This window comes from Anguilla anguilla, chromosome 1, assembly GCF_013347855.1.
Source record: "Anguilla anguilla isolate fAngAng1 chromosome 1, fAngAng1.pri, whole genome shotgun sequence".
Classification (NCBI taxonomy): domain Eukaryota; kingdom Metazoa; phylum Chordata; class Actinopteri; order Anguilliformes; family Anguillidae; genus Anguilla; species Anguilla anguilla.
Window position 1 is genome coordinate 62,804,247 of NC_049201.1, and position 11,483 is coordinate 62,815,729.

An 11,483-nucleotide genomic window follows, 5' to 3' on the forward strand; every position below is an offset into this window, starting at 1 on the left:
CAAAACATGGGGCATGTCAAAATCAACAGTTTGATGTTAGGAAGAAAAAATGCACTGGTGTGCTCAGCAGTAGCAAATGAACTGGTTTACCACTGCAGTGGATGACCATATGATACTTTCTATTGTGAAGAAATACCCCTTTTCAGTCATCAAATAGATCAAGTACACTCTCCAGGATGTAGGCATAGATTTGTCAAAGACTACCATGAAGAGAAGACTACACCAGCATAACTTCAGAAGGTTCAGTGCCTGATATGGTTACAAAGCCCCTTCAGCCAGTCAGAGACATTCTCCATTTAAAAATGGAGAGCAAGGTAAAAGTTAGGCCCACAATAAAAATGCAACAGAAGCAGAAAATATACAAGAAAGAAAGGAAGAAAGCCTTTGTTCAATTTTAATGCACCTTAAAAGCTGAGGATATGGAGGCGATGAAGGGCAAAACCAAGGAGCACCTATTGCACAAACACTGTTTCCTCCACAGGAACTTTGGGTATTTTTAGAAACCAGTGGTGAGTCATATTTACACGGTCTAACAATGACTTGTGGGGCTTAAGTGTGTGCAAGATTGAGTGTGTGTAGTCCACATGTATAGCATCTAAATACAGTGAAAGACATTGTTATTGGTAAAATCATAGCAGAGCAAGGATAAAATGTTTTACTTGGATTTCATCAATTGATTTGTATGTAAACAGTGGTATACAGTTAAAATGGTTTAATATGCTACCCATTCACTGACATCATCTTGCATATTTTAAATTATAAATAATTTTATTCATTCTCTAATATTACTCACAGGTAGAACTCTTCATGAAGTCTGAGATGTATTTTCCATAAACCCAAATAAGAAGACCATCTGATTGCTTTAAAATGGTTATGTCCACACAGTTTGACCACATTATATCATCTTAAGTCCTGTGGCATTGCATGAGATCTACTCCACTATGTAGCATATGTAGCAGAGGTGCAAAACAGAGCTTTCCTTAACAACTGACAAACAGAAATAATAATGTGCTGCTGCATTTGAGTAGGCGTGATAGTATGTATTGTGTTGGTGACACTTGAATTTAATCACTGTTATATAACTAAATATGACATGTAAACAGTGTCATTGGTTCTCCGTTGGAGAGAAGGAATCCACTTGCAAGTCATTAAATGCTTGTGGTAAAATGACAAAATGAATTTTAGTTGTTAGGTTTTAAAGCAATCACAGAGAATTACCTTCTACGGCCAGAAGTCAAACTGTGTTACTGAAAAGTACTCTCTGTCTTGCAACAGATACTGTACCTGTCGAAACGTGCGACCTGGAAAAACTGGTATCTGTTACTGAGGCTGGGCTCAGCACCATGAAAGAAACATGCCACAGAGTTTTTTTATTCTGCTCTGTGTTCTCGTTCATTCAGCACCCAAACAGGGTGGATCGTTCACAAAAAGGGAGATATGTGAACAAGGATCGAACCTTTTCTGAATACTGTGGGACACTGAAACCATGGAGGAGGAGGTACCAGTGGTACAGAACAGATCGAACAGGGACTGGGACTGTGCTTATTTACAACCTTATCTTCTCTGCGACGTGACAGGAACCCTATACTGCTGGAAGCAGGTAGGCTACTCAAAATAATCTTCTACCTGTTTCCTGAGAGCAAATTTACTTTTTCCTGAAGTAATAATAATAACAATGTCAACTATATGAGACAATTGTTACTCTCACTAAACATTTGAGATGTTTGCTTCAAAATTCTACTGCTAGTAATTGAAACAAATTTGTACTAGGCATACGTACTGACATAAACACTGTACAATACAAATGACTACAAATATGATGATGCAATAGTTTTCCAGTAACCTCACATTGTTTTTGAATATCTGAATACGAAATGCAGGTTTTCAAGCTTATGTGGTCAAATGACACATCACATGTCACTATGCAAGTCTCGCTTACAAATTTCCACCAGGGGTATTGTTGTCATGGGGATAGAGAGGAAACTTTTCATTTAAAAATATGTTAGTTGAAATGCTTAGACTATTGACAACTTTGTTGGTTTACTGAAATGTGTAACTTCTAAAGAGCAATTCCTATCTGAAACACAGTGCACTTTTCTGAAGAATTCAAATATATTTTATAACATACCATTTTAGATAAAAAAACTGTAAAAAGCAAAGAAAGTCTGTGTGTTCTGTATTATCAATGGTTAAATTGACATAAACTTATATCAGGTCATCATAAGCATTCAAGAAAAGGAGAAAGATGTGACAAGTAAAAATGTGTTTCAAGTGTGATAGTTAAGTCTGGCATAGCAGACATGTACACACACCACTGCGCTCCTAACTCCTAGGATCATATCATGCAAATAAGTGCACTTATTCAGGGCCTCCTTTTGAAAATATATGTTTGAAAGTTAGAATTGATATATATATATATATATATATATATATATATATATATATATATATATATATATATACATTATATATATATATATACATTATATATATATATATATATATCGATAATAACATACGAAAATTTTGCATTAACACAACACGTGAAAAGGAAAGAAAAGTATCGTGGAGAAATGTGTAGGCAATTCAGACACCACTTCCCTACAACTTGTCAAGAGGACCACGATGATGAGATCCAATCAGAACCAAAAAAGAACGACCAAATCTCTCAAACACACCCCCTTGGTGATGTTGATTTCACCGTACAAAAACACGGCCGAAGTCACGGGCATGATGACGCAACTAAAGCTCTCCAGCCAATCAGGAGAGAGCGTCATGCCAAGGGTGCCCAGACGTAACCCTTTTAATATGGCGACTTTCAGAATATCGTATGGGGACTGGAAACATACCCGTTTTTAAACGCAAGATTAGGGACAGCAACGACCCTGTGTTTTATTAAAATGCGGTGGGGTTAGGACAAGCAATTCTGTCTCTACGGTATTAACAATGTTAACTGAGGTAAGGAAATGTTTTGTTGCAGTAAGGTGTGTGAGCTTGTTTTCCTTTAGTGAAGTGTCAGTGACAGGCTCACGACAGTACCATATAGCCGACTCGCTAGCCTAGCCCAGGTAAACATCACAGGGCAAGGGGCTGGGCTGTATCACCCAGGTTTGGCAGTTTTTGACCATTGTTCGCATAGACCGACTGGTTTAGCTGGTTAATAAGCGGAGCTAAGAGTGTTTGCGTTGTTAATTAGAAGCTTAAACTGATATGACGACATGTTGAATAGCAAGCTATAGCTAACAGTGAAGATCGGCTTAGGTTCGACTTAAAATCTAGAATGGTGTGCTGCCACAACGCATTGGGTCAGGTGAGTCAGGGACATGGTATTCCATAGGTGTTAGCCTTAGCTCGAATACTGTAGCGAGTTAGCCACGTTTGCTACATGCTGTGTGCACGGAATTGCGATCATTCTGTTGAAATGGTCATGCTTGCTAACTTGCTAGCTGTTAGCTAAACAGCAGCAGTAACTTGGTTGGCAAGCTGCGGTATAACGTTAACGTAGCCGTTCATAGCTTGCCAGCTATCACATGGCCAGTGTTACCTCACCTCGAAGTGAAGTACATTGTTTTCTATTTGCCGTATTATTTTGCAAGTTTGGACTATTTCAGTTAAAAATGAGAAATCGACAGCAAAGTGCTAGCTATTGGGCTATTTAGCTGTAGCTCGCTAATGTGATTTGTTTGGAATCTTGCTATTTTGTTGCTATGTAAAACTGTGCAAGACCAGTGAGAGATTTGCTAGGTTTATGTATTTACAAAATGGCTAGGTTATCTGTGCAGATTTAAAACCAATAGAAAGCGATCTACTTCCATTGCCGTTGGCTACCTAAACAACTTTGGTCTTAACTTTCGACTGTGACATCGACGTCACAATGTAACTAAGTATCAGTGTACAGTAGTAGTTCGAAGTATCTTCCGCTCTCATATTTTTAATGTGTCTATTCTAAAACGAGACACATTTTTTGTTGGGAGGGCGTGTGCAATCAAAAAGTGTGAATGTACTGAGTGCTCACGAATCTAAAGAAATGTTGTGATTTTTTTTTACTCATAGTGCCCGTATATCTTCCCCCAGCCGTCTTTCAACCTTCGTATATAATTCTCTGTTTAGGTACCATAAATATAGTTTAATTTCTTTTTCATGAATAGACCATTTTGGCCATGACACCAGCCATATCCTGCAAAGAATGTATGCTGAATCTGACATTGCAATTTTTAAAAGCCACTGCCTTAAAAATGCTGACTTTGAATTGTTTGCTGATTCTACAGGAAATAATGTAGCAAGAGGCTGAATGTTGTCATTTTCAAACTGCGGTGTTATTCATATGGAATGCTTTGGAATCCATCTGGCTAATTGTTGAACTAACAATTAAGTAGACAGTACTTCAAAGGGACTGACGGCAACATAAATTCACGAATTTCATTTCAAATAATGAAAGGTGTATGGTGTAGCTAAAGACGATTTGTCTCGATTAGACTGATCGTCTAATTCGGCTCCTGTATGTGGCAGAGTTGTGCACGCCTCACTGCACAAGTTGTAAAAATGAAGGTGTTTTTTCTGTTCTGTTCACGCTGAATGAGTACCAGCATGGGTTCACTGACATTCATTCCGTGAGCAGCAGTGCAAGGAACCAGCAGATTTGAACATTGCGTTTCAGCGTTCTTCCTTTTTTTTTATCTGCAGGGGATTTTTTTTTTTTTTTGAAGAATGGCAGTAAGAAAAACAATTATATCCTTATTGTAAAACCTTGAACCTTCCCACCTCCCTGGTCATAGAAGCCTCATTAGCCTGTTTCTGGAATCAAAGTGTTTTAGAAGTAGATTAATAAACCAAGGTTTAAAAAAAAAAAATAATAATAATTTTTTTTTATTAAAAAAATAATAATAATAATAATAATTAAACAGAAGCAAATTATTTTGTGTGTCTCACTATGTGGAAAAAAACACTTCTTTATATCAGTGACAAATTCATTTTTTTATTTTGCACCCATGCTCCCTTGTTAAACACGGTCAAAGCACGGTCTAAAGTATCTCTTGTTGTCCACTTTTTAAATCTCTTTAAAAAATTACAAACATCTCTCTTTAGTTTCCTTTTTCTGTGCACAAAGAAATTAAACTGTTTTAAATGTCAATCTGATATGAAATATGACCAGGCCGATACCAATGATTTATTGCATTTATTACCTGATCACAATTAAATGAATTCTATGAGTGTAACATTTCTTGTATTATTAAAATTACATTACATACAATAACTTAAAGGTGTCAGAGATGGCACTCCACAGTCACACAGTGTGGAGGAGACCTGTATCAACAATAGAGTGAGTATTTGTGCAAAAAAAGATTACTGTCAGCATCCATAACCTCTGATAACCGATTGTGTGCAAAGTTCACTATTGCCCATTCTGATTTATTGGTCAACCTCTAGACTTAGTGGTTGCTGGTACCTTTACATTGGATCCTTACATTGGATCCAATAAATGCATTTGATATAGGCCTAGATCTAGTAAGTAGTTAGATGTGGTTGTACTCTTTGGGTATTATGTAGATCTGGGACAATCAGCTTCTCTTGTGGAAGGATATAGCCTACTCTTTAATTAGGCTATCAAAGAGGCTAACACTGGAAATTACAGGTGACTTGGAAGAATGTCAATAAGCACTTTAGTTCTGTAATGGACACCTGATGGTTGTCAGGCAACACAAACTGAAGCAGTAAAGAATATTTCCTGGAGCCAAGCTGTCCTCCCTGTAAAGGTGTTCTGGATTTCTCACACCATGAGAGATTTAGTGAAGAGCACTCCATTACATTGTCTGCCCTGTTGTTGGCTGTGACTAGACAGTCCTATAGGGGTAGGGTCCCCCTCTGACTGAAAGATTGAGAAAGCCTTCTCTTACCCCTAGCGTAACAACAGTACATTGGGTTTTACTGTTAGGTGGCAAAAGTTATAAATTATTTAAGTCATCCAACTAGTCACTACCTCCTGTTTAGTCCTACATTGTACAACAGAGCTGTTACTGTATAACGTACAGTACAAATAATATAGTCTGAGGTGTTACAGTGCCTATGTAATATTTTGGCCTGTTTCTCTTAACTGATTGAAAAGGATTTCAAATGTTAGCTTTATGTTCAAACGCATTTGTAATTTTTTAAACCAATCAAAGCCAACAAACTGATCTCAGTTGTTTTTGTGTGTCTTTGTTTTAGACCAGCCTGTCCATATGGGGATGGAGCGGTTTGGGGGTGGTGCTCTTTCTCATTACATTTGGCCCCTTTGCCATATTTTATTTTGTTTTTTATATCCTGTGCTTCGTTGGTGGGTAAGTGAAACATTTTATTCATGCATGTCTGATGTTACTGTGCCAAAACCTCTTCTGTTTAAGGTATAGTCTTACTAGTTAGGTATTTAACTCACTGATTAGATAGCTTTGTCAGGTGTGTCTGGGCCTGTATTGAGCCTGAGGGGGTTTATTTGTTTTTATTTGAGCTGTTTATCCTTATCACAAAGATAGGCACTCATAGAGTAAAGCCAAATACTTCTCTTTTCTGAATGTTTGGGTATTTATCTGTTTGTCATTTGTGTGGAAGACTTTTCTTTATATTCTACTGATGTCTTTCATAAGTTTCACGGTAATAAAGCATTCATGTCTGACATCACTTTTAAGTTCTGAAAACAGTCTCTAATGCTTTATTCTTTTTTTGGTCCAGTACGTATCACAGAAGGGTGTACAAGTATTTCCTGATGTTGTATTTTGGTCTTTCTTCTTTGTTTGTGCTTTGCAGAGGCTTTGTAGTAACCCTTTTATTTGGAAAGACAAACTCAGAGAAACACTTGGAGAAATGTGAACAGTCCTTCCTCCCTGCAACTCCGTCTGGCATACTAAAGGTCAGCAGTGTGCTGAGTGTTTTTTTCAGTCCAAACTGTCACCTCATATCTGCTGCTGTAGGTCTCCTGCTTTCCTGCTTCCCCTTCCTCTTTGTCACTCTCACCCCCCCAGGCCTCTGTCTCACACGCACACTCGTGCACACACTCACACACACACACACACACACACACGCATTCACACACTTACACACACACACACACACACACACATTCATACCAGTATGCACCTACATACACACACACACACACACACACACACACACGCATTCACACACTTACACACACACACACACACACACATTCATACCAGTATGCACCTACATACACACACACACACACACACACACACATTCATACACACACAGGTATGCACATACATAGAGGTACACACGCATGTACACGCTCACACACACACACACACACACACACACATTCTTGTTATTTACTGATAATTTTAGAGTAATATTAGTTTCATCAGTTTATTTAGGCAGCTTGGACGGGGCCTACTGGGTGGTACTTTGTTTAACTTGTCACCTGTATTTCTGTGCCCTGCCAAGACATTGGATGAATTGAAGCTGGAAGTCAAGCCCATCAAAATTGACAGAAGAGTTACAGGATCCAACATTATTGATGAGCCATTACAGCAGGTAAGCAGCAAAAAAATATTCGAACAGAGGACCTTAGTGAACAGTCCAGACGCCTCAATTTCTTCTGTCTGGCTCCAAGTTCTAGTCAAATACACAACCAAGTTCTATTGAATGTCTCATTGCTTTGTGAACAAACATTTAATAAATGATAATAAACTTAATAAATTAAGTTTAATCAAATATGATTTTGGCTGCAAGTTGAATTTAAAGTTATGTGTCCCATGAATGGTGCTGGATGATGACTTATTTTTGACCATGTTAGGCATAACTCCTCATGTGACAGTTTCAGACACATTTTTGCAGTTTGCTTATGTGCACGAGTTTCAGAATAAAGAACTTGGCAGTGTGCTTTGAATCTTTGTGTCAGCACATTCCAGATAAGTTCCCAGAATGTCATTTTGTATGTGGGGGTTGGCTGTTCCTCATCCGTTTTATATGGACGTCTCTGTTTCATAGGAGATATCAAAATACCTTCCGAAGTGATTTTAATGACGAAATTGATAGAGTAATTTTAAATGTGTCTTGTTGGATGGATTTGTGGAGGAAACAACACTGGCTTTGTAGATTCAGTCAGTGTACGCAGCAAGCCTATTGTTCCAAGCTCGGTTGTATATTGGAGGGCACACAGGCCAGTCTTACAGGTTGGTGGAGCCGCACCTTTCTCAACGCCAGCAGAAGAATCTTGGGTAGGACTCCTCGGTCAATGTGGCCACTGTCCCAGGAAAAAGGGTTCCTGCAACAGAACACTGCTTCCTTGTGCGTTGCCAGGGCTGGGAGATAATGTGACTCCCAGCCACTCTCACCCTGATCATCTCAAACAGAGACAATCCTGATAATGATCAGACTGCCGGTTATGCGTCTCCGGCTGGTGTAATCTAAAGCGGCGTGCCCGTCTGCAGACGTGCGAACGCTGAGTAGGCGTGCTCCATACAGCTCCTCCACACCAGTAATCCCAGTGGGCCTTCCACTCTACTCACGTCCGTTATGACTTCCCCATTCACGCCCTGTCAAGGGCGACATTGGATTTTACACCTGACGCCGGTAACTTTGAGTTTTTCTGCCTCATTGTGGGTAATTGTTGAAATCCCTTGGGGTGACATTCTGTTCTCATACCTGACATGGGTGGCGCTGAGTTGCTATACATGATGCCAGTAAATGTCAGTTTTGGCGTGACCTGGGCAGAATCCAGTGTCCCAGTAGCTTTGCACTGTCAGTCTGTTTTCCACAGCTAGTCATTGCGAAAGTAAACTTTTGAAACCATATTTTGCTTGAATCTTAAACATAAGAACATTTTCAGTCTAATTTCTTCCTTAATAACAGGTATGATTTCAATCTTTCATCTTTATCCAGGTTATCCAGTTTGCCCTGAGAGACTACATCCAGTATTGGTATTACACTCTCAGCGAAGACGAGTCCTTTCTGCTGGAAATCAGACAAACTGTTCAATATGCACTCGTCCAGTTTTCCACAAGGTACGCCGTAATTGACTCAAGAGCCCGATTCCGGGAGAACAATGAGTAGTGACTGTTCTTGCGAAATAAAAATAAAACGGTGTGGCTGTCATTGTGTATTCCAAAATCTGGCAGGTCCAAAGAGGTGGACTGGCAGCCGTATTTCACGACCAGATTGGTCGATGACTTCGCCACTCATCTGCGGGTGTTCAGGAAAGCCCAGGAGAGGTTGAACGAGAAGGAAGACTCTAAACAACGTAAGACCTTTACATTACATTACAGGCATTTAGCAGACGCTCGTATCCAGAGCGACTTACACAACTTTTTTTACATAGCACTTTTACATTGTATCCATTTATACAGCTGGATATATACTGAAGCAATGCAGGTTAAGTACCTTGCTCAAGGGTACAACGGCAGTGTCCTTACCCGGGAATCGAACCTGCGACCTTTCGGTTACAAGCCCAGTTCCTTACCCACTGTGCCACACTCCGTCCTACGACCTGCCTAACGAAGTGCAGCAGCGCAGTCCAGGTTACTGTGTAACTTTAACTGGGCAGCTCAGGCATGCGTATGTGTCATGGGCCAGATTGCCAGGTCATGTAGCAGAGGCAGCACCCTTAGGGTGTTCAAGTCCAGGCTTGATGCAGTGCTGGGTGCTCTCAGTCTGTGGGTTAAATGGCGATCCTAGATGGGCGTGGGAGTGACATGTTCTTGGCGTCATGTATTGTTATGTAATACTCCAAAGCACAAAGGGGAGTAATTTGGAGGTTCTTAATCCAAAGCGCCGCATGTTTCAGGGGATGACCCCGAAGAGCTGCTGGACTCATTCTTTGAGGCTGAGGTGGAGATGGAGAGGACGCTCTGTAGGGACGTGGTCTGCACCATGCCCAAAGATGAAGAGGGTGTGTACTGTAGCTCTGCCACGTTCACTCCTATCAAAGGCTTCCTTTTTCATTCACACCAACTGCCTTAATAGGTCAACTGCTTTAAAAGTCACAGTTGTTCCACAGGAAAATGACAGGAAATTGAAGGCGAAGTGAAAGTACTGGAAAGTATTAGTATCTGCTTGACAGATGGTAGTATCCACGCTTGTATCCAAGCAGTATGCAATTTTATGTCTTTGATGCCCACTGAAGCAGTTCATATTAAGTAGTTAGGATTAAGTAGTACAACAGCTCAAAAACTCAGATACTACAACTCACCTGGGTATTAAACCTGCAAATTTTTTGGGATATATATCCAGTAAAACCAATAAAACACTTGCTTGGACATTTAAACGAAAAATCTTTCCCCGTGGTTCGTTTTTGGTGCATTATTAAACGTTTTCCAGGAAATATTGTAATTACAGTCTGGCTCCCATTTACGTACACATATGTGAAACGTTTGAATCGCACACCTGTTTTTTTTTTCCCAGAGAACAGAACTAATTTCTGTTTAAAAGTTGCTTTTAAAGCAGTGGTTGTTGAAAATGCATTTGTGTAATACAGTGCTAATGCAAATGGAGGTCATATTTCCCTCTCTGTTGCCCAGGCTTTCTGAGAGACCTTTGTGAGGTCTTGCTGTACCTGTTACTACCTCCTGGAGACTTCCACAACAGGAATATGAGATACTTTGTCAGGGTGAGTGCCACACACATTCGCACAGCATCCAGAAGGGGAACACTGCCAAAGCATTGGTTTTATTTAAACTGTGAGATAAAATTGAGCCAAGGAGATAAAAATGTATGAAACTGAATGGTTCTTTGTGGTAACCATTTACCCGTAGATGAATAATACTGTTTTACAATGCAGTGATAAACTCATGAGAAGCAGAATAAATGTACCCAGTGCAATCACGTGATCTTTGTTTTCCAGGAAATCCTTGCGAGGGGTGTTCTGCTTCCACTGATCAACCAGTTGAGTGATCCAGATTATATTAATCAGTATGTGATTTGGATGGTAAGTAAAACCAGCCAGTGTTCATTGAATTTAACAATAGAGGAAATGCAGCAGTTTACACATTTTTTGTATGTTTTTCACTTAGATCATACACTCTCTTTACTGATACTTGATTGTAGTGAAGGTGGTAGAGCTAGTTTTAAAAAGAACTGATGTTTTAAGCTTTAGATACTAATTTTACAACCTAAAAAGAAAGTGAGCTGCTTCTTAACTGGAGTAATGCCCTTGTAAAAAATTTTGAAATGGGGATGGACGATATATCGCGGAGATAATTATTGAATGCAGTAATGGCCGCAGCCACCATGTGGTGTATTGGCTTTCTTTTTATCTTTCTTTATACCTGAAACAGCAGTAAACAACCGCACTTTACAGGCTGCGTGAAGTGCTTCCTCAAAAACATGTCACCATTGTTATCTACTGGGTCATCATAGGACATAGGACAGCCAATCAGCAGCAAGGCCTTGCAGCTCCATGTGATTGACAAAACATATCGCATGATCACATGGAAGCTGTATGACAGTGGTGATGTTTTTTTTCTGGAAGCATTTCTCGCGGCCTCTGA

General features: G+C 39.7%; 1 protein-coding gene across 5 annotated transcripts in view; it reads left to right on the forward strand.

Annotated features, from left to right (window-relative positions):
- The first annotated feature begins 1,369 nt into the window (after window positions 1-1,369).
- LOC118234474 (sorting nexin-13-like) overlaps window positions 1,370-11,483 on the forward strand; it is a 28,939-nt gene continuing 18,825 nt past the window's right edge. For 2 of the 5 annotated variants that reach the window (XM_035431028.1, XM_035431037.1), the window contains exons 1-9: window positions 1,370-1,600; window positions 6,205-6,317; window positions 6,781-6,883; window positions 7,441-7,530; window positions 8,881-9,002; window positions 9,117-9,238; window positions 9,782-9,886; window positions 10,515-10,603; window positions 10,838-10,921. In XM_035431028.1, coding sequence (XP_035286919.1) covers window positions 1,487-1,600; window positions 6,205-6,317; window positions 6,781-6,883; window positions 7,441-7,530; window positions 8,881-9,002; window positions 9,117-9,238; window positions 9,782-9,886; window positions 10,515-10,603; window positions 10,838-10,921 — 942 coding nt within the window. In that variant the 5' untranslated portion in view covers window positions 1,370-1,486. Of the gene's footprint in view, window positions 1,601-2,767; window positions 2,959-3,009; window positions 3,311-6,204; window positions 6,318-6,780; window positions 6,884-7,440; window positions 7,531-8,880; window positions 9,003-9,116; window positions 9,239-9,781; window positions 9,887-10,514; window positions 10,604-10,837; window positions 10,922-11,483 lie in introns of those variants that run through there. The other 3 variants (XM_035431052.1, XM_035431061.1, XM_035431043.1) reach the window with 2 other exon arrangements.